Source organism: Martes martes (assembly GCF_963455335.1).
Source record: "Martes martes genome assembly, chromosome: 14".
Lineage (NCBI taxonomy): Eukaryota > Metazoa > Chordata > Mammalia > Carnivora > Mustelidae > Martes > Martes martes.
The window spans coordinates 15797493-15822312 of NC_137902.1; the positions used below are offsets into that span (position 1 = coordinate 15797493).

The window sequence follows — 24820 nt, forward strand, 5'->3', positions numbered from 1 at the left end:
CTTCTTAGCCCACAAAGATATCTTGCAATTTAGGCTTGGTGCTGTAAGCTTTGCTGAAGTCATAAGCATTTGCTGTCACGGTACAAATAGTAATTTGCCACCAAGAACTAGAAAATTCAGAACCCAACAGTATCTTAATGTTTAGGGTCAACTCAATTTTTAAGGGCAAGGTTGGCCATCAGAGGTCATGATATTTTTTTTTCCCCATCGGAAGTACATTATTTTCTTCTAAGCTACTGAAAGTGGTTTAATAAATTACCCATTATGTTAATATTAGGACACATATTTGGAATCTGTAAGAGTTTTTTTTCTTTTGCATTCCAAGCTTAACCTCATAAAACAGAGGAAAGTTCAGTGAGATTCATACCGCTAAGATAGAACTGCCTTTTAAAATAAACTTTCACTGAACCTTGAAAACCAGTTGTTGTGCATTTGCAACTTTTGTGCATGAAGAATGCCCCCATCAAGATACAGTGCCCAAGATTTGGGGGAAACAGACCTTTTGAAATTTCCTGAGTATTTGCAGTCAAAGCGAAACTAGCATTATCAGATGGGGTCCTATATAAATAAATGAGTAATATTCCTTTCTCTTTTTGAAAAATTTGACCTATACAAGTTAGGATTCTCTCAAACATTCTGTCAGCACATCAGACTAGCCTTGCACATAAAAACTGTTTCTGTGTTTTAAAAAACTACTCTTAATTGTATTACATTGCTTTCCACTGTTCCGCTCATTAGTTGAAAAGTAAATTGAGCCCCTGGTATCCACTGGGAGCTCAATTTCTAGACAGTAGCTATTTGGGGACCTTCCCCAAACTGGTTATGTCTTCCTCACCACTGGAGTCCCTCCACGGCTTCCATTTCTTCCTGTCGTAATCCCACTTTGAGTGAAGTGCGTATTTGCAATAAATGGCTCATGAATTAGTTACATCTCTATATAGCCTAAGATGTATTACAAAGGATTCCATATCACTTGTCTGTAGTAATTCACTCATCCCTGGAGCTTCTTCCAGGAACTTCGGTCTTTGTAATACAGAAGTTAACCTTCGGGGTTGTTTTTGTTCGAGTCTTCGGTTTGGTTTGCCTCCCTCTTGGTTGATCTGTTTTACCCATCGCTGAACGGGTTCCCATAATTACACACCTTTGCTTTTCATTTCCACAGATCAAGGGATCAACATTTACCGAAAACCACCCATCTACAAACAGCATGGTAAAACCCGCTTTCCTCTGCATAGCTTTTAAGTAGGGGCGCCACTGAGCTCTGCTGTCCTCCGAAGGGCTTCTCTGCTGCTGCTTTTGAGAATCAAACTGGGGCACCCAGCGTATTATGCTTTTATGGGTTCCTAAAATGCAATTACTGTGAGATTGGTTTTCTCAGAAAGAGAACACTTAGCCTGGTTAGGAAGTTCCCAGTAATTCACAAACACTTTTTTTTTTTTTTTTGCCATCAGATAATATAATCCAGCCTCTATAATAATTTGGATGAGCTTCTAATTAATTTAATTAAAATAGTGAAGGCCAGCTACCTAGAAAAATTAACTAGACTAAGCCTACATCAGCTTGACTCTCTAGTTCCCCAGTTTCTTAATGGGCATGCAGAGGTCTGCGCCTTGTGATAGAATGGACAGGACACACTCCAAGACCAGGGACCTAATCTGGTCCCAGCCCTGGTCCCAGCCCTTACCCTCAATGGTTCTGTGATACCATGGACACAATTTCTCTGTCCCTCAGTTTTCTGAATAGGCGGCAACTAGTGAGTTGGGCCAGCTTGTCTCTGAAATTCCTGCAAACTAAAATCCCTAACGTGGATGTATAATTGTTCTTTCCTTTTCTGGAAATATAGAATTTTTAAACCCAGGAATTCACGTTATCATAAGTAAATCACATTTCCCCCCACCATTATTAGGTCTCTATAGATGAGGTGCCGTAAATCTTTGTGAAGGGAGAGAAAACCAACAGTGGTCTTCACGTGTTTTCAGAAAATTATACACAAAATGTGCCTGGAAATTTGAAGGCTGCCTTTAAAATATCTAGTAGATGTTAATGAGTCCTTAAGGATTAGGATGACATGAAAAGCAAAGAAAGTTGAAAATGCACAGGGGAAGAAAATTTAGGCCAACATTCTAAGGGGAAAAAGGACAATGTACATACGGTAATGACTCTAGAACTGTGATTTTTTTTTTCTCATCTTTTTTTAAAAAGATTTTACACCATGTGCTTGCTTTTTTAAGTTTGTTAACATTGTTTTTGTTTGTTTTTTTATGGTTTAATGTCTTCTCACCCACTCATTAACATGTGAATGTTTACTGACTTCACCAATTCTAATGCGTAAGTACTGTTTGAAGTCATGCTTTTCTTTTTTACTAAATTTAGGAATGAGACTCCAAGAGTTTGGTATATCAATGTAGAAACTGTTTTTATTACTAAAATCTCTAAGGCCCTGCCTCTCTCAACAAACATAATCAAATAATTAAGATTTAAAGAGAGTAGATAATGTTAGCTTATTTTTTTGAAAGAGACTGGCTTTTTTTTCCCCTGAAATGTACTCTGACTTGACTCTTTGTTACCATTGAGAGTAGCTCAGTCAGAGTGCCTTCCCAAAGGACATTGTTCAAAAGAGCAGTTCCAGGGGCTAGAACTAGAGGGCACGCTAAAAACTGCATTTGGAAAATGCTAGATTTAAATAAAGTCACACTTCTTTTTTTTTTTTTTTTTTGTAATGCAGAACAGCTCTGTCTTTAATATGCTAACCCATGTTGTCCCTCTTTAAGAAGAAGATGTCCTCTACAGTGTTTTCCAGGCTGAATTTTTTATTCTTTTTTTCATGAGGTTAGAGTCAGAGAAGCACTACTCCGTGCTTGGCCAAGACTTCGTCCCTGGACAAGTCTGTAGGGTGACCTTGGTCAAGTTGCTTCAGGAAAACGAGACCCAGAAGGTTCCTACAAGAGTGGGCAGTTTGAGCTGAGGATTCAGAAAAATTATTTCCAGATTTTAAAATATGTTAGCCCCCCACCCCCACCCCGGGGAGGGGGTAGTTTAATTTAAAGCATTCTAACTCTACTTTGAAATGTTTAGCAACATCCCAGGCCAGTCTGCCAGATTAGCCAGAATCAGGGTCTGACCATTAAACCTGGTTTGTTTTGTTCCGGCTCTGTGATTAGATTTGGAGCTCTAAGCCAGGGGCTCCTCCTCTAAGCAGAGTCGTTAAGAACTCTCTGAACTAAGGCCCTTGCTAGTCTGGCTTTTGTTGTTTTAAAGTTGGATGACTCACTTGTATGTGGAGACCCTTGAGAAAAACAAGGAATGTTCTGCATACGTAAGGCGCCATGTTGAATTCCTACAAGCTGAGAGCAGATTTTCCCATTGCCATTTCTCCTAGGACTCAAGACACATGTATAATACGTAAGGATTAGAATGAACTGGTTAGATGTTAGTTAAAATAAACAGACACAAATACCCTAAGAGGCAAAGCCAGCCCTTTCAGTCAAATGACAGTGTCATGTTTTTAACTTAGTTCTTTAATTTCAGATTGCTAATTCAGATTTCTAATTACTCTCAAAGAGTATTACCTGATGGAACTTTCTGTGATGATGGAAATGGTCTACCATTGTGCTTCCAGTATGGTAGCCACGAGTCACAGGTGGCTACTGAGCACTTAAAATGCAGCTACTGCAGCCGAGGAAGGGAATTTTAATTTTATTCATTTGTTGGTTTCATTTAATTTTATTCATTGAAATTTAAGTAGCCACATGTTGCTAGAGCTGGTATTGGACAGCCCAGCTCCGGAACAAGGTGTTTTTAGATGTCGAATGAAGTTTTGCTTCCAGCAGAACATAAGGAAAATGAGTTGGCACTAGGCCCTCCTGAGTGGCTGGGCAGTTGATACTGGTCATAAACAGCTTTCTAGAGTTGAAACTTTTGCCAGAAAACAAGACAACTGTGTAAGTGGGTTGTACCACCATGGCCTTGCAGACCAATAGCTAAGCTCCCCCTGATTCCCACCTAGATGCAGCTGCCTTAGCAGCCCAGAGCAAGTCGTCAGAAGATATCATCAAGTTTTCCAAGTTCCCAGCAGCCCAGGCTCCAGACCCCAGCGAGATACCAAAGATTGAGACGGACCACTGGCCCGGTCCCCCCTCACTTGCCGCCGTAGGTATGCAACTGCGACAGCTAAGCCCCATGGACAAATTGGTAGGAGATTGCAAATGAAATGCTTCAGAATACACGAGAAAATATGTCCTATCATAAAGACTTTTAAGAAAATATGACGAGAGGTAGAGAAAAGCACTGAGGTAGTGTTCACGTGTGTGCAGAATGCTTCAAAATTACAAAAACCCAATCACCAGAGCCTTGCACTAACCAAGCCACTGAGAGGCAGACAGAACTGGTCTAAAACAGATGATTGGCATGGACCTCAAGAGTTAGTACTGCAAAATCAGTAACTCTTGAAACAGCGGAACCAAAGCCTTCCTGCCAAGAACATTGTCCTGTCTAATTAGTCTGGTGGGCGGATTTACTGAGTGTCCACAGAGGCGTGACTTCTTTCAGTTAAACTTGTTTTAGACTATTTCTGGGTTATAATTTCAATTCTCTTAACAACCAGTCTTAATAGAGAAGCCCTCGCACCTTTCTTGCAAGATCACGTTCTCCGTCACTAAGAAGGGCTGACACAGAGTTGTGGATGTTCTAAAATTCTACTCGTGTAGTTATGTGATCTTCCATCTATCATTTCCATGAAGTCTGTGCTAACATGTCACATTTGAGCTGTTTCATTCATTACGTTGAACCACAGATCTATGCTGTAGAACTGTGTCAGTGTTTTTACTGTTTTGTCAGTTGTGAAATCGTTTGGCCTAAAAAGTGCTATTAGCAAACTCAGAAGCTAATACTGAAAATTGAGTGAGTCAGCTTTACAAAGATAAAACTGTCTCATCACATTTCTGTTGACAACCTTTGAAAAAAGGCCTTCAATTTTCCAAATTTCCAAATTTTCTTCATCATGCTTTTTCTCATCAAGTTATTTTCTGGAACAACTTTTACAGACATGTAGGTAGATATTAAAGCAATCTATGTAGAAATACTTGAAGGAAAAATTTACCTCCCTGGGTTTATGATTTGCAAGTACTCTATATATCATGTTGACTTGAGACTATCTGATTCTTATAAACATGTGTCTTCTAGTTTTTATTAGTAGAGATTGAAGAGTGAGCATTCACAGTGACATGATTTTAGGAACTAAGAATCAGTCATCAGCTTTTCTCGGCCAGACTCTGTCCCACGGCAGTTCCTGGGGCCTTTGGGGTTCCTAGTTCAGTCTTGCTGCTTCATGGGGACATAAACAGCTGAATTTAGGGGAAAGGAAGAATTAATATTTTGTACTTAAAGTCATCATCACTAACTAGTTTAAAGCTTTTGGGGTTCCAAAATGAAGAACAATTCTGGCCCATTAATTAAAATGATAAAAACTGAGACCATTAGTTCAAATTTATTTTGATTAGATTAGCAAGCTTTCCTGTTTCCTCCCACAGCCAGATTAATCCAAGCAATTTAGGAAAACAATAATTATCTTAATTTTACAACCATTCAGACAGATTCCTCCCTCTTACTCCCTCACTCCCCTTTTCCAAGAAGCTTAAAAATTGTAAATGATCTGCTAGATTGGACTAAAATAGCTCACTTTTTTAGCTGTCTTAACATGATTCATTGACCCATTAGTATAAAACTCTTTTGTGACCATTTTTTTCAAAGGATTGAGGGAACGAAACATTTGAGACTCACCTCTTAAAAGAAAAATAAAAGCATGGTTCTTAACAAATTTATTAAGGGCAGAAGATAGGGTGATCATTATAAGGACAAGTCTAAATATTCAGGAAAAGAGAAAACTAGAAGATTACAAAACATGTCACGAGAGAGTGACTGTCTTACCTGTTTAATGGTCATGGACATGAATTTGGGTTCCTCCCTGTTTGAAAGCTGACCTCCGGGACATCCAAAGATTAAGTCTAGATGCCCCTCCCCACTACTACAGAGGGCTCTGGCCAGCAGCCAGTGGGATGACTTAGACCCAATCGTAATGGCACACAGTGTCCTAACTGAGCAGGTCAGTTGTTAGGAGGCCAGAATTCACGACTTATACTGGATCCCACATTGAACTTGCCTGAAACCCGAAACCCACCAGTAGGGCTGCATTGGCGGTGGGCTCTCCTTGCGTCATGGGTTCGTGAACGTTAAAGACCCCTGCCGATGTTGCCCGCGGACAAGTTGAGCACGGGTGGTCTAGTCCCTTAAGATGCTCTTGCCGAGGGGCTGATGTGAGAAGTTGTCTCTGCTGTGGAATTAGGAGCCGAAGCGAGACGCAGATCTGGCGGCAGAGAAGACGACGAGGAGGAGCTGCTGAGGCGCCGGCAGCTGCAGGAAGAGCAGTTAATGAAGGTTTGTCCTTCAGCTCCTTTGCTGCGGTCTTCAGTTCAGTTCCCTAGGTCTGGAGTTTTTCGAATGGACACCGTGGGTGAGCCGCCGAGGGAAGGAGAGGCCATCCCAGCCCTCAAAGGGCTGGAAATCCAGTAGGCAAGAGGAGACAGGATTCTAGTGACCCGAAGGCAGGGTACTTAGTACTGAGTGGGTTCCAGAAACTTTCGAGCTTCTGCGAGGAGAGCCAGACCACGTGGCGGGGGGGGCGGGGGTGTGGGTGTGCAGGGCATGTGTCGAAAGGGCTAGGTGGAGCCATGCTGTTCAGCCACATAGTGCGACACCTGCATTCCTCCATGCAGGCTCTGCTGAAGGGATTCCCTTGGGATTGAGTGTTTCTCCAGGGCTTGTCCCAGGACTTGAAGGTCCTTCTATGTCTGTCTGGGCTAGGAGGGAGGGGATAAAATTGACTGCCAGCAAGACGTCCTTGTTATACACCCCCACAGCATCCCGGAAGACCAAAAGAAGGGTAGTCCATTACAGCCTGGGGTAGAGGGAGCCAAGACATTGTATACTGTCCCAGCAGTCAGGGACTGATGAGTCCCTTCATGTCTCTTGTCATTTTCCAAAGATACTTAATCATATGGGAAATGCACATGATACCAGTTATATGGAGGGAAAGGATACAAAGTTGCATTTATAGCGTGATCCCAGTTCTGTATGATATGTGCATAGAAAAATGCTGGATGGATATAAATGAAATGTAAATGGTGGTTACCTCTGAGGGGTTGGTTATGGGTTACCCTTCTTTCCTTCTAGATTTCCTAAAATCTGTGCAGTAAGCGTGTGTTACTCTTGTTTTCTTGTTTTTAAACAATTCAGTGAAATTTTTTTTTAAAGGATACTGTCCCCAAACTCCCCTTTGCACATCAAAAATCGCCACACAGCCACACCTGCCTCCTGAGGTCTTCTGCTGGCACACTGGGGAGGGCGATGGGGGGAGAACAGTCTTCGGACATGGAGCTTGTCCCATGCTTGTCTGAGAGGGGTTCAAGGTCCAAAACCTGGCCTGTCCCTTGAGGAACCACCAGGCTCTGGCACTGTGTGTGTCCAGGCCAGTCCACGGTCAGGAATTTCTTGCAGGACCTTCTAAAACAGAAACTGCCATTCTGACGATAATTGTGGGCTTCACTCTTATTTTCCTTTTTTTTCGGTAGCTCAACTCGGGCCTAGGGCAGTTGATACTGAAAGAGGAGATGGAAAAGGAGAGCCGGGAGAGGTCGTCCCTGACCGCCAGTCGCTATGACTCTCCCCTCAATTCAGGTGAGCAGCAGGCCCACCGCCTTCTCCAAGCCAAGAGCCAGCCACCTGCCTGCAGGGAGCCCATCTGGACTGTTTCAGGAGAGGCGGGGCCATTCCTGGTGGAACCTGCAGCGTGTTCTACATGAACAGAAGTATGGGAAATGCGCTGCATGTCAGTTTAGCTTACGAGGTTGCCATAGTTCGGAGCGCCTGGATGGCTTACTTAGTTAAGCGTCTGCCTTTGGCTCTGGTCATGATCCGGGGGTCCTGGGATCAAGCCCCATGTAGGACTTTCTGCTCAGCAGGGAGTCTGCTTCTTCCTCTGCCCCTCCCCCTGACTAGTGCTCTCTCTCTCTCTCTCTCAAATAAACAAATAAGAAGCTTTTTTTAAAAAGCATGCCATTGTTCTTCCTTAAATGTATATTTCTTCATGTTGGAGATGGGGGAACCCTTGGAGGATTTTTCTTTTTCTTTCTTTTTTCTTTAAGATTTTATTTACTTATTTGAGAGTGAGAGAGAAAGAGCACAAAGAGAGAGGGAAAAGCAGATTCTGCACTGAGCAGCAAGTACTACCTGGGGCTTAATCCCAGGACCTTGAAATCAGGACCAGAGCTGACGGCAGATGCTTAACCGACTGAGCCACCCCCAGGTGCCCCATCCTTGGAGGGTTTTGTGAAGGTAGTCAATTCAGGATATTCATCTTAGAGGAAATCAGCAAAAGGAAATTCTTACAGAGAACAGAATGCTTTGGGGCATTTGGAGATATGGGTGTATCTCTATATCTGTAATATATGGAACACACATACATACATATATATATAATATTAAAAGTAAACGTTAAAAAAACGCTCAATCATTGAGAGGTCTAGATTTGGCAAGGAAGGAAGGTACATGATCAGGATTTTCTGTCTTTATGGTTTTTACACTCTCTGCTGGGAAAGGAAGACATACATGCTGAAGAAACCAGTGGTAGTATCTTACCCTGGAAAGGGTCTCGGGCTTTCTAAATCCATGCCCTTTCAATTCCTATTGCCTTATTTCTGTTAGAGAAGAACTATTGATTTTTGGCTCAGGGAACTCAGTTTTGCAGAGAGACTTCAACAAAACAATTGATATTCATTCTTTTAATCTAGAACATAATATGGCAGTGTGAATCAAGAACCTTATAGTTCACTTCATGTTGACTCTTCTCTTAGAAAGTGGGGAAGAGAATAGAGTGCTTTTTGATCATGAACATTTTCAAAATACTGTTTTTGCATTCAGATTTCAATAAAAGAGCTGAAGACCAACAGTGTTGTTTTTGACACTTTGGAAGATTGTACCCTGGGCTGAAATACTCTTATCTGTCTATTTTGTCCTGCTTATATTTGTCGGAAGCCAAGTCTCTCTTCACCCACAAGGTTTCTTCTCCCATGTTCTGAACTAGTGCATAATTTTCCCTCTTGAACTTTTTTATTTTTTTTTTTAAGATTTTATTTATTTATTTGAGAGGGTTCATGAGAGAGACAGAGAATGAGTGGAGAGAGCGGGATAGAGGGAGAAGGAAAAGCAGACTCCCTGCTGAGGAGGAAGCTCCCACGTGGGGCTCAATCTCAGGATCCTGGGATCATGACCTGAGCTGAAGGTAGACGTTTAACCAACTGAGCCACCCCTTGAACCTTGAAGCTTCTTTAAAAATGTGTTTAGTGTTTCCTACATTCAAGCACTTTTGTTAGACATTGTTCCATTTGTTTTCACAACATGCCAATGAAGTAGGTGATATTATTATTCCCGTTTTGTAGATCAGGTGACAGGTGTAGGATGTTTAAGGAACTTACCCAGTGTCCCATTATTAATAACTAGCAAAACTAGGATTCTGTAGTCCAAGCATTGTAACCCCAGAGCCCACATTCTGAACTGGAATGCCCTGCTACCTCTCCTTGATGCCTCACTGGCATCGATCTTGATTTGGTGGTTTACTAATCTTCAGAGTTCCTTCTGATCCTGTAGTTCTGTTCTGTAAGAATACATAGCACAGTATCTAAATGAGGCAAGAAACAAAGACTTACAAAGATGAAATACCACGCTGAGGTGTTAAGTTGCAGAGCCAGAATCCAAGCTCAGGTCTGCTCCCTGCAAAGCTCCGCAGTTGATGTAATGTCATGCTGTTGATTAATGGGATATCCTATCCCATGCCTCTCCGGAACTCAGCTGTGGTGAGCCAGGAGAGCATGACAACATACGTGGTGGCTTTCAGGTCAGTTATCGTCACCATACCAACTGGGGCATGAGCTTATGCATTGAAATGGCCCTGGGTTCCAATCATTGCTTAGCTGTTTATAAGGTGAGTGACCTTGGACAAGATATGTCTGTTAGCCCCTATTTCTTCTCCTATAAAATGGAAATAATATGATATTGCTCTTAGGGTTCTTTTGAGGATTTGGAGGTAAAGCAGTACCAAGCACCTCTTCTGCATCCATTCCCTGTATCACTCAAATGTGGTGGCCTTTCATGAGCATTAGAGCCCAATATTATTTGAATTATTTTTTTTCTCTTTTTATATGTATCTTCTGTTAAGTAAGATAGAAGATGCATTGGCAGTTTCATTAGAGAATTGTGCTTCTGGGGACACCTGGTTGGCTCAGTTGGTAGAGCATGCAACTCTTGACCTTGGGGTCATGAGTTTGAGCCCCACATTGGGGGTAGAGTTTACTTTAAAAAAAAAAAAAAACCAAGAAGTTATTTTAAGAATTGGACTTCTGATTTCGTTTTTTACCTTTTCTCATTCAGCTTCACATGTACTATCATCTAAAACCTCATCTCTCCCAGGCTATGGAAAAAATGGGCTTCACAGGGTAAGATTTCTCAGTTAATTGTTCCTGAGTTGATCCCCTCTTTAGTCCTGGTTGACGTGCTAATAGACTGTCTGAGTGTGTCTGATAGTATGATCTCAGTATTAAAATAAAAACTAATTCCCCTGATCTCCTGGCAAGTCCCTTTAAGTTACAGGCAAAAGAATATATTTCTAGTGAGAGAAAGAGAAATTGACTTTCGATGAGAGAATAGCCTGTATAAGCTGGTGGGAAGACTACATTAATTAATTGTGTGGCAAATATTTCCACAGTCAAGCTACAAGTAATGACTTGAGCCTTTATCTCTGTTATAAAAGGATATGGGAAAGTCTGTTGCTCTTGCCCTCCCCAAAAAGCATAGAACAAATGCAGGTGTGTAGCTAGCTGTGTGGAGAAATGTATTTTCATTTATTGGCAAAAGATAACTTGCTTACTCAGCATCTGCTGGCATTGGATGCCCTGCAAAAGACAAAAAGATTTCGTAATAGTAGAAGACAAATGACAAAGGTCCAGGAATTCAGCTTGGGAAGAATTCTGAGGGTTTTGTAAATCCTTTCTTCCTTTTCACCTGACTCCAAAACCATGGCTCTGGAGCAGATTGTCTAATGGTGTGTTTTTTATCATTTCAGCCTGTTTCCACAGACTTTGCTCAGTACAACAGCTATGGGGACGTCAGTGGGGGAGTGCGAGGTAAGACCTGTGTGCCTGGGCTGCTGAATGACTGGCCAAGCTTGAGACGAGGCTGCGCAGTCACGTGTACATTGGCTGGGTTCATGCTGTCTGTCATCCGAAAGCCAGATCACAGCTAGCCTCTGGGAGCTAGTGAAGCATGTATTAAAATTGCAAAGCGGGAGATAGTTCAAGATTATGGAGGAGTAGGGGATCTTACTTTCATCAGGTCCCAGGAATTCAGCTGGATAGCTGTCAAATCATTCTGAACACCTGAGAATTCAACCTGATATCTAAGAAAATAATATCTGCAGCTCTACAAATAGAAAAGTGATCACCTTCTGCAAGAATGACAAGGTGGAAAAACTCGCATCAGAGATGAGAACAAGAGGCAGTACTGACTGCCAGGAACCTAATCAGTATGGGTATAAGTAAGCTATCCAAACTAGAGTTCAGAATAATGATTATAAAGATACTGGGTGGGCTTGAAAAAAGCACGGAAGACACTAGAGAATCCCTTTCTGGAGAAATAAAAGAACTAAAATCTAATCAAGTCAAAACCAAAAAGGCTATCAATGAGATGCAATAAAAAATGGAGGCTCTGTTAAGATAAATGAGGCAGAGGAGAGAATTAGTGATCTAAAAGACAAAGTGATGGAGAATAAAGAAGCTGAGAAAAAGATAACTGCTGGATCATGAGGGAAGAATTCGAGAGATAAGTGATACCATAAAGCGAAACAATATAAAAGTTAATTGGGATCTCAGAAGAAGAGGAAAGAGAGAGAGGAAGAGGAAAAAGAGAGCTCTCTTATATTGGAGCAAATTATAGCAGAGAACTTCCCTAATCTGAAGAAGGAAGCAGGTATTCAAGTTCAAGGAGCACAGAGAACCCCCTCAAAATGAATAAAAATAGGTCAACACCTTGACATATAGTAGTGAAACTTGCAAATCTCAGAGACAGAAAATCCTAGAAGCAGTGAGGGACAGTAGGTCCCTAACCTACAAAGGTAGAAGCATTAGACTGGCAGATGACCTATCCACAGAGACCTGGCAGGCCAGAAGGGACTGGCATGATACATTCAGGGTGCTAAATGAGAAAAATATGCAGCCAAGAATACTTCATCCAGCAAGGCTATCATTCAAAATAGGAGAGAGAAAAAGCTTCCAGAACACACAGAAACTAAAAGAATTTGTGATCACTAAACTAGCCCTGTGAGAAATATTAAAGGGGATCCTTTAAGTGTAGAGAAAGCCCCAAAGTAGCATAGACCAGGAAAGAACTATATAATATACAGAACCAGTCAGTGATTTTATAAGTAATACAATGGCATTAAATTCGTAACTTTCAATAGTTACTCTGAATATAAAGGGCTAAAATGCCCCAATCAAAAGACACAGGGTATCAGACTGGAAAAAAAGCAAGACCTGTCAGTATGCTGTCTGCCAAAGACTCATTTTAAACCCAAAGACACCTCCAGATCAAAAGCAAGGGGGTGGAAAACCATTTATCATCCTAATGGACATCAAAAGAAAACTGAGGTAGGAATCGTTATATCAAACAAGTAAGATTTTAAACCAAAGACTATAATAAAAGATGGGGAACGACACTATATCATAATTAAAGGGTCTATCCAATAAGAAGATCTAACAATCACAAATATGTATGCCCCTAACATGGCAGCAGCCAGTTACGTAAACCAACTAAAAACACAATTAAAGAAACACATCAATAGTAATACAATAATAGTAGGGGACTTTAACACTCCACTCACTGCAACGGATAGAGCATCTAAGCAGATCAACAAGGAAACATGGGCTTTGAATGACACACTGGGCCAGATGGACCTCACAGATATATTCAGAGCATTCCATCCTGAAGCAACAGAATACACATTGTTTTCGAGTGCTCATGAAACATTCTCCAGAAGAGATCACATACTGGGTTGTAAGTCAAGTCTTAACTGGTATCAAAAGATTGGGACCATTCATGCATATTTTCAGACCACAATGCTTTGAAACTTCAACTCAGTCACAAGATGAAATTTGGAAAGAACTCAAATACATGGAGGTTAAAGAGCATCCTACTAAAGAATGAATGGGTCAACTAGGAAATTAAAGAGGAATTTTTAAAAATTCATGGAATCAAATGTAATGAAAACACAACCTTTGGGATGCAGCGAAGCCAGTCCTAAGAGGGAAATATATAGCCATACAAGCCTTTCCCAGGAGCTCAGATATACAACCCAACTTTACACCTAAAGGAGCTGAAGAAAGAACAGTAAATAAAGCCTAAATCCTGCAGGAGAAGAGAACTAACAAAGATTATAGCAGAAATCAATGAAATAAAAACCAAGAAAAAAAAAAGATTAATGAAACTAGGAAGTTGTTCTTTGAAAGAATTAATAAGATTGATAAACCCCTGGCCAGACTTCTCAAAAAGAAAAGAGAAAGGACCCCCCAAAATAAAATCATGAATGGAAGAGAAGAGATCACAACCAACACTGAAGAGATATAAACGATTACAAGAACATATTAGCAACTATATGCCAACAAGTTCGACAGTCTGAAAGAAATGGATGCATTCTTAGAGATGTGTAAACTACCAAAACTGAAGCAAGAAGAAATAGAAAACCTGAACAGACCTATAACCAGCAAGGAAATTGAAGCAGTAATTAAAAACCTAACAAACCAGAATCCAGGACCAGATGGCTTTCCAGAGGAAGTCTACCAAACATTTAAAGAAGAATTAAATACCTATTCTTCTGAAGCTGTTTCAAAAAATAGAGAAGGAAAGCTTCCAAACTCTGTGAGGCCAGCATTACCTTGATCCCCAAACTAGACAAAAACCCTGCCAAAAAAGAATTACAGACCAATATCCCTAATGAACACGGATGCAAAAATTCTCACCAAGATACTTGCCAGTTGGATCCAGCAGTACATTAAAAGGGTTATTCACCATGACCAAGTGGGATTTATTCCTGGGATGCAAGGGTGGTTCAACATCCACAAATCAATCAGTGTGATACACTACATTAATAAAAGGACAGGAACCATATGATCTTCTCAATAGTTGTTGAAAAAGCATTTGACAAAGTACAACATCCACTTTCTTGATTAAAACTCTTCACAGTGGGGGCACCTGGGTGGCTCAGTGGGTAAAGCCTCTCCCTTCGGCTCGCATCAAGATCCCAGGACCTGGGATCAAGCCCCACATCAGGCTCTCTGCTCAGCAGGGAGCCTGCTTCCTCCTCTCTCTCTCTCTCTCTCTCTCTCTCTCTCTTTCTCTTTCTCTGCCTGCCTCTACTTGTGATCTCTATCTGTCAAATAAATAAATAAAATCTTAAAAAAAAAACTTTACAGTGTAGGGATAGAGGGGATATACCTCAATATCATAAAAGCCATCTGTGAAAAACCCACAGCAAGTATCATTCTCAGTGGGGAAAAACTGAGAGCTATTCCCCTAAGGTTAGGAACACGGTGGGGATGTCCACTCTTACCATCGATGTTCAACATAGTGCTAGAAGGCCTCACCTCAACAATCAGACAGTAACAACAGAAATAAACAAACAAATAAATAAAAGGCATCTGAATCAGCAGAGAAGCCAAATTCTCACTCTTTGCAGATGACATGATATTGTATGTGGAAAACCCAAAGACTCCACCCCAGAATTGCTAAAACGCATACAAAAACTCACCAAAGTCTCAGGATATAAATCAGTGCACAAAAATCAGTTCCATTTCTATACACTAGCAAGGAGACAGAAGAAAGAGAAATTAAGGGAGTCAATCCCATTTACAATTGCACCAAATACCGTAAGATTAGACCTAGAAATAAACCTAACCAAAGAGTCAGAGAATTATAAAACACTCATGAAAGATATTGAGGAAGACACAAAGAAATAGAAAAACATTCCAAACTCATGGATTAGAAGAACAAATATTGTTAAGATGTCTGTGCTACCTAGAGCAATCTGTACATTCAGTGCAATCCCTATCACAGTACCATCAACCTTTTCACAGAGCTGGAACAAATAATCCTAAAATTTGTATGGAACCAGAAGAGACCCTGAATAGCCAAAAGAATGTTAGAAAAGCAGAGCTGGTGGCATCACAATTGCAGACTTCAAACTCTATTACAAAACTAAAATCAATCGTCAACACAGTATGGTATGGGCACAAAAACAGACACATAGATCAGTGGAACAGAACAGACAACCCAGAAATGGATCCTTAATTCTAAGAACTATGTCGGTTAAACTTCAACAAAGTGGGAAAAATATCCAGTGGAAAAAGACAGTCTCTTCAACAAATGGGGTTGGTAAAATTGGACAGCCGCATGCAGAAGGAACTGGACCATTTTCTTACACCACACACAAAAATAGAATTAAAATGGATGAAAGACCTAATGTGAGACTGGAATCTATCAAAATCCTAGAGGAGAACAGCGCAACCTCTGTGACCTCAGCCACAGCAGCTTCCTGCTAGACACGTCTCATGAGGCAAGGGAAACAAATGCAAAAATGAACTATTGGGATTTGATCAAGATCAGAAGCCTTCGCACAGCAAAGGAAACAGTCGGCAAAACCAAAAGAAAACCGACAGGATGGGAGAAGATATTTGCACATGTTTTATCAGATGCAGGGCTAGTATGCAAATCTATAAAGAACTTAACAAACTCAACACCCAAAGAACAAACAATCCAAAGAAATGGGCAGAAGACATAGACATTTCTCCAAGGAAGACGCAAATGGCCAACAGGCACACAATAAAATGTTCAACATCATTTGTCATCAGAGAAATACAAATCAGAACCACAACGAGATACCCCCTCACACCAGTCAGAATGGCTAAAATTAAGTCAGGAAATGACAGATGTTGGCGAGGATGTGGAGAAAGGGGAACCCTCCTACACTGTTGGTGGGAATGCAACCTGGTGCAGCCACTCTGGAAAACAGCATGGAGGTTCCTCAAAAAGTTGAAAATAGAGCTACCCTATGACCCGGCAATCGCATTACTGGGTATTTACCCCAAAGATACGAATGTAGTGATCCGAAAGGGCACCTGCACCCCAATGCTCATAGCAGCAATGTCCACAATAGCCAGACTATGGAAAGAGCCCAGATGTCCATCGACAGATGAATGGATAAAGATGTGTAATATATACAATGAAATAGTACTCAGCCATCAAGAAAATGAAATCTTGCCATTTGCAACAATATGGATGGAACTAGAGGGTATTATGCTAAGCAAAATAAGTCAAGAGATAGTTATCATATGATCTCACTGATATGTGGAATTTAAGAAACAAAATAGGATCACAGGGGAAGGGAAGAAAAAACTAAAACAAGGTGAAATCCGAGAGAAACCTTAAGAGACTCTTAATCATAGGAAACAAACAGGGTTGCTGGAGGGGCGGACAGCGGGAAAATGGGCTGACTGGGTGATAGAAATGAAGGAGGGCACATGATGTAATGAGCACTGGGTGTTATGTAAGAGTGATGAATCACTGACCTCTGCTTCTGAAACTAACAGTACGTTATAGTTAATTAATTGACTTTTAATTAATTAGCTGCAAAAAATCTCAAAGCATCTCTACGGAAATGAGACCATGAGAAGCAGAATGTGTGAGAATGAATGCATTGCTCCTGCCACGTGCTGAGTACTCAAGTGAGATAGACACGTGGTCTTACAACGCTCTCTAAGAAAGCTGTGATCTGGCTGTTAGAAATGCACGTGACGGAGAGACAGGGACAGGTTGGGGTTGGGGGGGAGAAGATTCCCATGATGCATGCTGGAACCGGAGAAGGCAGAAATACCTTCAGGGTGTCAGGGAAAGCTTGCATGAGGAAAGGGTATTTTAACTGACCACTGCAACTGAAGGAGGCATTTCCTGGGTTTTGGGGGGCAGGGACGTGGTATGTACAGAGACCCCCGCAGAGAGAGGAATGTGGTGCTTTGGAAAATGTGTGGGGAATTGCCGTAGGATATATGGTATATTAATACTTCCATGTTCTTTTATGATCTTATCCTTCTGATATTTTCTTTTTCTTTCCTTTCTAGACTACCAGGTATGGAACACTGCCTCTCTCGAGTTGGCCACACCAGCAAAACAACCACTGCCCAATGCAGACACGGGTGGTGGCTGCTCCCTGGAAGGGTTTCTGTTGAGAAGATCCTTATTGGGGTTGATCTGTCTGGCTCATTAGTACATAGATGTGAGGAGTGATGAGGATCAGGCATCCTGGTGTGGATGTCGGGCTGGCTCTGTAGGCCTTGGGGGTGTGGCATGAACCAGGCAGGTGTCAGGGGGGACCTTGCTCTGGCCTTGGAGAGTCCTCTCTGGGGTGGAAGTGGACCAGCATCAGGGGTCTGCTCAAATAAATACAGTTTTGCCTTTACCACTCAGTACTTTTGGTCCTCCCCTCCTTCCTGTGGTCCAGCTGTCTTGGCCAAAAGGAAGGAGCTGTTCTGGTACCATTCCTTTTTTGCCGGACCCTAAACCTTACAAAATTATGGTGGAGAAAGAGAAAAGGGGAAAAAAATGCAAGGAAAATGAAGAGTAAAATAAGAACATAATCACGGACGTGGCACTTTTTTGATAGACCATACGCTGTCACACGTGGATCCTAAATTAGGAATTAGTCAGCAGTAAGCCAGGGGCTGTCCCCAACTTGATGACGGAAGAACAGTGTTCCCAGTCGTCCTGCTTTTATGCAGTAGGGATCTCATTTTGAAAAATGTGTGATGATGAAGATGACACATCTACAGGATTTGGGACCCAAACGGGGAATTTGGGGAGGTCACAGAGTTCCCCCCACAGCTCCGTGTGGTGTCGTCTGTTCCTCCCTCAACCAGCTTTTCTGTTGCAGACTCTCCCAGATGGCCACATGTCTGGGACGAGAATGGATCGAGGGGTGTCCATGCCCAACATGTTGGAACCAAAGGCAAGTACAAGCCATTCTCTCTTCTCACATGGGGTCAGCAAACCAGGCATCATCCTGAAAAGATGTGGCTTGCTTTCTTTCTACCATTCTCGGAGTTGAGGCCCACTTGCTTCCAAGCTGATACGTCAAACAAGCCATGTCAGAAAGTACCTGGACACTGGTTTTGTCACACTGAGTGAACAGGTTTAAGTCTTCACAGGGCGTGGTACTGTGTGTTCACAGTGAAGCACTAGCCTGCCTCTCATGAGCTTAGTACTCGCTTGGCCCCTGCTGCCAGCACCGCGAGGCATGCCCACTGCTGAGTGGGGCCGACCATGCCTGATAGGGTGATCAAGACATTGCATTTGCCTAGGATGTTGCCACTGTTAGCACTGGAAGTCTAGCATTCTGGAACTTCCTCAGTCCCAGGCAAACTGGGGTGGTTGGTTACCCAAGCTGCAGACCATTCTGAAACTCCAGAGGTGTCCAAGGCTGTGCTCCCTAGTGACCGTAACTGGGGCTTACTTCAGTGTCCTCCACCAGAACGCTGCTGCTGGGTCAGCTTGGTTCCATGAAATCGTGAGGCGGTCATGGAACAAGATTGTTGAACCCTGCAGCGGTACCCTGGCCCTATCAACCATGTTCCTATCATTTCACTTCTAATTTTTACCTTTACCCCCAAGACATAATAAGTTTGTATTTTTTCACTCAACAAAGCCCTCCAAAGACACAGTGCTCCAAGAGACATGGTGAGCTGAGAAAAGGTTAAAAGAACTGGCCCCAGTCCACGGGATCAAAGAGGAACACCCATCACTCAGAGACACCTTAATTATAATGTCTTAGAAGCTATATTCTGGGAGCACTGAGTTTTTTTTTCTTTTTTTTTTTTTCAAGATTTTATTTTATTTATTTGACAGAGAGAGAGATAGAATCACAAGTAGGCAGAGCAGCAGGCAGAGAGAGAGGGAGAAGCAGGCTCCCCGCCGAGCAGAGAGCCCGATGTGGAGCCCGATCCCAGGACCCTGAGATCATGACCCGAGCCGAAGGCAGAGGCTTAACCCACTGAGCCACCCAGGCGCCCCGGGAGCACTAGGTTTTAACGAGATTCTGCTTGTTAATCAAATGGACAGCAGTGTTCTGGAAGAGGTGTTTCTCTTTGCTTCTCAGATCTTTCCATATGAAATGCTGATGGTGACCAACAGAGGGCGCAACAAAATCCTAAGAGACGTGGACAGAACCAGGCTGGAGGTAAAAACTAACCAACCAGTCCCAACCGCAGGGACCGCACTTCCCCCCAACTTCCCCCTAAGAAATGTTTCCATAAAGGGAAAAAAAAAAAAAAAAGAATCCACCTCATATGGCCGATAGAACTAAGGTAACTTGGGGTCAGATCAGCCTAAGTATGTGGTAAAGCCCCGAAGATGAGCCAGGAGACACAGTATGATTTTAGTCACCTTCTGAGGAAGCCCGACGCTGCCGTAATTATGCCTGGTGTTGTAGGATGGAATCCCATCCCTCTTCAGACATCCCAGCGCCTGGGTTGAACTTTGTCGAGAGAGGGAAGGAAGTACTCAGTGAAGAGGTTTGCCCTGGGCAAGTTTCCCTCTTGGCTGTTTCCACCCTGCTTGCTGAAGGGTTATCTGGGTGCACATACCCAAGCTCCCCTTAGACACGCAAGGCTGCTCGTGCTGTTCCATCTGAGTGATTTTAATTAAGAAAAACTCTGGCTGCCAGTCTCATAAGCAATCATTATTTTTTTCCTGACGAAAGGCAATACCTTTGTACGGGAAGTCAGTCTGGCGCAGAGAAGATAGGCTCTCCTATCCTAAGGGGATGGTTTAGGAGGGACGACAGATGGGATCCAGTCTCCTGGTAGACCAGGCGTCCCACAGAGCTCCTGCTGCTGATGCTGAGCCAGGAGGAAGCCCCAGGGCTACCCAGACACCGCTCTGGAAGTTTCTGGTTTTCTTAGCGCTATGGTCCATTGTCCCTGCATCTTCTCAGCATCCCAAGGACCTGAAGTGGAGTTGCCTCTAGCATAACAAATCACCTTCGTATGTCCCATCACCGGGTAGCGTGTTATAAGAATCGTTACTACTCTGCCAGCTCTGTCTGCTGGGGTGGGTGCCTCACCTGGGCCAACCAGGTAAGGAGCCAGTCGGTCCAGAGCCTGCCACCCAGCCGCAGAGGTCAACTCCTCTGCCATCATTCTGCCTCGCTTTTCAAAACTGTCACTTACAGACTCAAAATCAAGTGTCACGGCCATCCCCATGGCCATCGGGACTGACCACTGTTCTTTCTCCCACCCACAGCGCCACTTAGCCCCAGAAGTATTTCGGGAAATCTTTGGAATGTCCATACAGGAATTTGACAAGTTACCTCTTTGGAGACGCAACGACATGAAGAAGAAAGCGAAACTCTTCTAAGCCCGTGCCCCTGCCCCAACCATGTAGACAGCAGTTAAGAAAAGGACTGACATGGCGGCGACACGTAGGATGTTGTGTTAAGGCCCAAACGTGATTGGAGAATTTGCAAACTTTAGACAGAATTCTGTCCCTCAGCAACAACAGAACAGGAAACCTGACTAAAACACCCATGAGCCAAATACTGGGCCAGCCACCGGCAACACTTGCCAAGAAGTAAGGGGGTCAGAATTTGTGTGTTCCCCACACTCGACAGTAGTGTTCACACGTGACCTTTCAACATCACCTTATGTACACAACAGGAGCTACTTCCTCCATTTCCTTTATCTGTTGTCTAACCAGAGTGCTGACTGTTTGGGTAAGAGCCAGCAAGTGCCCTTAGGATGCCACATGGGAAAAAGCAGTTGTAATCATTCCAAGGCAGGAATGTGTTGTGTAGCACCGAGGCTAAGGAGGAAGAGCCTGAGGGATGTACCCATGTGGTCGCACCACTTTGCACACCCCTGTCCTCACTGGCCTCATGCAGCCCGGCCTGGGCCCCAGCGGGATGGAAATCAGAGTCGGGGGACTGGGCAGCTCTGAGTAGCAGCCAAGGTCATTTTTAATAAGCTCCTTTTTCTCTACTTTTTGCTAGGACCTGGTTGGCAAATTACTTAGCTATTACTAAAAAATTAATAAATAAATAAATAAGAGAAAGAGAGGGAAAAGGAATGATTAGCCCTTAATTCTTTTTCTTCTTCAGATTGTACACTTCCCTCTGCCTCCCCACCAAGGACAGGTGCTATCACAGGCCCCCACTGCAAAGAAAGGAAAGGGAGAGATGATCTCCAGTTGTGTGCTGTTGGATGATTTTTGCCCCAGGGCCGCAACACTCTTGGCAAAAAAAAAAAAAAAAAGACATGTCCATGTCGCGCCGGTGCAGGTTCTTCTACTTTACATCCCTGCTCCTCACCCAGGGCCCCTGAATCTGATCAGGCCCACTTGGATTTGGGATTTTTTTTGAGGTCTCTTCAGTAGTAGGCTAAGGAAAGGCACGCTTTGCTCTTGGAAATCTCTGCAACTCCAGGGTATATTGCCTCAGACTGATTTCATTTGACCTTTTCAGCTTTCCTTCTTGCCTAGCTCTGTTGACTTCAATGTGTGTGTGTGTGTGTGTGTGTGTGTGTGTGTGTGTGTGTGTGTGTGTGTGTGTTAGTCATTGGACACCCCAGTGTAGTCTGAGGCATCTGCCTGTTCTTTGGCATTTCATCTCTGCTCGAGTGCTGCAGCTTCCGAGGGACGTTTGCACACTTGCGTGTGACTCAGAGCTCAGCACTGAGGTCAGACTGCACCTGACGGGTCATCCGTGGAAGGGTGTCGGGGTCGGAAGCTGGCATCCCCCGCCATTCATATAGCTCAGTCTGCAGCACAGTGAGGACCCCAGACCTCAGATCAGGCAGGACGTGGACCTCGGAGCGTCCCACCAGAGTCTGCAAATTCAGCAACACCAGATTCGAAGGGGAGCCTAGGGTTTCACCAAAACTTGCACGTGAGACCACGTCGTGATTCCTGGACGCCTCCAGCCGTGACTCAGACGAGTGGTGAGGCGGACGAGGGAGGGTATCTCCCTCCAGCTCCACACGTGGGTGGTTTTCACATTTGGTCTCGTGCTCTGGGTGCTCTGCCTAGGAATTTAAATTCTGTTTTAAAGCCAATTCTCTTCATATGCCACTACTTAAAAAAAGCTAAGAAATTCTTCCTGCGGCCACCAAGTATCTGAATTAGTTAGTAGCCAATCTCCACGGTAAAAAGCAAACAAAAATAGTTTTGGAAGCTGCAGACCTATAACGTGACACCCACTCCATCACCTGGGTGCTGTGGTGGGCTCTGGGCTGGCTTTTCCCGTGTGCTGTTCCCGAAAGCTCTAGAGCTGCCTCTCCTTTGAGTGCTGCACACTGAATGTTTGAGGCCTGTTCTCACAGATACAAACATGCATGTGTGCACACGTAGCTGTGCGCACGTGTCTGTGTGTCTGTGTGTGTGTGTGTTGGACCTACTAAAATACTTCGCAAATGAGTCTGATGGAGCAGACCTGAGACAACCAGCTCCTCGTTGGGCTGAAGCCCCTAGTTTGCAGCTTGCAGTTTGGTGCCTTGAGTGGCCTCTTGCTTTCATTCTGTATTTCTGCTGCCCCGTCTTTGCTCTTCTCTTTGACAGCAGCAGCCTCACTTCAATGCCTGCGAATCCTAGTCCTGGCTTTGCACTGGCAAAGTGGGAGGAATGGGGACCATGGTGCCTTCCCAGTAATCCACAATGAGAACGGCCAGATGGGTCCCAGTGCTGGGCTGGTGGAGAGAATTTTTCCATTAACAGGGATCATAAAGAACCCTCGATGTTGTCATTGGTTAACGAATTATGACCCATGCACATGTAAGCAAATGTCAGGGTGAGAAAAGTTGCAATGATAAAGATCTGAACCCAAAACCTGTTCCCACCAATGAAACTCTTACTTTTCATATCTCTTTTGAATTCCGTTCTGTACCCAGGGTCGGGGGGTGGGAAGCTTCTTTCCAAGTATATTAGCTAATTTAAACTGTACTGTGCAAAACGCATTACTGGAAAATGTCCGTAGCCTCCTGTCTACAAAGAACACGGTGCTACGCTCTGGGGAGGGGTTTTGGGAAACCATAATGTGGACTGGGTTCCCCAGCTCCACTCTCAGCAGAAGGCTCCAGTGGAGGGATGGGTCATGGGGCAACCGGGTTCTTCTAACTGCCAAATCTAATATATGGGCTACAATGGCCTCGCCATTTTTTTTTTTTTTTAACTGGGCTCAGCACGTTTGACCTCAAAACGTCCGGGCCACTGTACAGGAGATCAGTGTTCTCCGCTTGAACCCCACTCTGCACGGCACACAAAAATTCTAGTTGTGAACGCAGCCCAAGGAACAGGCTTGTTTACTCTAGGGGAGGACTTCGACACGTGGCAGGCTTTCCTGGTCCATACCCCAAGGGCTATATTTTTGAGCGCTCGGCTCATTTGTGATTCTTAAGCACCCAGCACCTGCATGAAGCAAAAGAGGCCTCTGACAACCTGAAAGTCAGTGCTTTAAAGTTTCTTCCAGAAGAGCCAGGATGCCATTTACTCTTCCCGTGTGGTTCAAGATGAGACCTAGAGAGAATTTGGGAACTTGTGATTTGGGAACTTGTATAGCTAGCTAAGCATCTGTATTTTGGTTCTTGTTAGTAATGAAATGTCCTTAATGGGACTTCTTCAGCAACTAAGGACAAACTGCCTGTTCTCTGAAACCTCCCACAGAAAAGGCAGGGTTCATGGGTCCTACGGTGCACACTCCCTCTGCCACTCTCATCCTCTCAGTCTGGTGATGGCCGTCAACCCGACTTCAAGAGAAGTCTTGCTGGAAATGTTTATAAAACTTTAACTTAATTTCTTTACACTTTAAAGCAAACACCTTTTTCTAAAGAATTGCTTCTGAGATGATTATATAAAATATACACATGCTTTTTTGCAAGTTAAAAAAAATGGAATTAACCACTTTTGACTAGGTAGGTCTTTCTAAAGATTCTTTCAGAAAGCGTTAGCGTTCTCTGCGTTGAAGGGGCAAGCGAGCCCTCTCTTTGTCAGGAAAGAGCGGGGGAAGGCAATGAACTTGATGAACTTCATGTAATCCCCCCGTCTGTGTCCTCCGAGGCAAGCTGTTTTTACAAATCACCTCTTCTGTATGACTGGTCACTGTTTTATCTACTCTTCCTAGGCCAGCCTTGACCTGACTCGATCTTTAAAATTATTTTCTTTGGACAAACCAAGTGTTTGTGAGTAAACCCTACAACTCACTCATTAGTACTCCCTTTGGAAGAATGTTCTATTCAGAAAAAGAGATCATTTCAGGCGTGAGATTTGCTGTGACACCACCTTAAAGTGATAATGTACATTAAGGAAACTAGGCAACTATGCTGTGATGAAAGAAAGAGAAATTTTTACTTTGGCTTAAAAAAAAAAAAAAATCACTCTTTGCATTTGCTGCCCAGGAAGCCATGAGGAGATGGTGATTGTTCTGCTTTGCATATAGATTTTTGTGTTTTTAAGTGGGTGAGTTTCATTTATGGCAAAGTCGAAAGGGGGAGGCGGTCTGTTTCAGCTGAAAGAAATTTCTAAGCAGTATATGTAAACACAGCAAAACTAAACAAATGCAATGATGGTTGGTGTAATGGACTGGCAGTTGTTATCATGAAATAAAATTCTTCCCAAAAGTGTCTTCTCTCAA

At 43.3% G+C, this 24820-nt stretch overlaps 1 protein-coding gene across 12 annotated transcripts in view; it reads left to right on the plus strand.

Annotated features, from left to right (window-relative positions):
• Positions 1-21435, plus strand: part of ABLIM1 (actin binding LIM protein 1) — a 294975-nt gene extending 273540 nt beyond the window's left edge. For 5 of the 12 annotated variants that reach the window (XM_080823252.1, XM_080823247.1, XM_080823248.1 and 2 more), the window contains 8 exons: positions 1163-1210; positions 6341-6432; positions 7626-7731; positions 10480-10544; positions 11171-11242; positions 18080-18154; positions 19301-19381; positions 20446-21435. In XM_080823252.1, the coding sequence (XP_080679378.1) occupies positions 1163-1210; positions 6341-6432; positions 7626-7731; positions 10480-10544; positions 11171-11242; positions 18080-18154; positions 19301-19381; positions 20446-20559 (653 nt within the window). In that variant the 3' untranslated portion in view covers positions 20560-21435. Of the gene's footprint in view, positions 1-1162; positions 1211-4006; positions 4154-6340; positions 6433-7625; positions 7732-10479; positions 10545-11170; positions 11243-18079; positions 18155-19300; positions 19382-20445 lie in introns of all 12 variants that reach the window. The other 7 variants (XM_080823245.1, XM_080823241.1, XM_080823246.1 and 4 more) reach the window with 2 other exon arrangements.
• The last annotated feature ends 3385 nt before the right edge of the window (positions 21436-24820 follow it).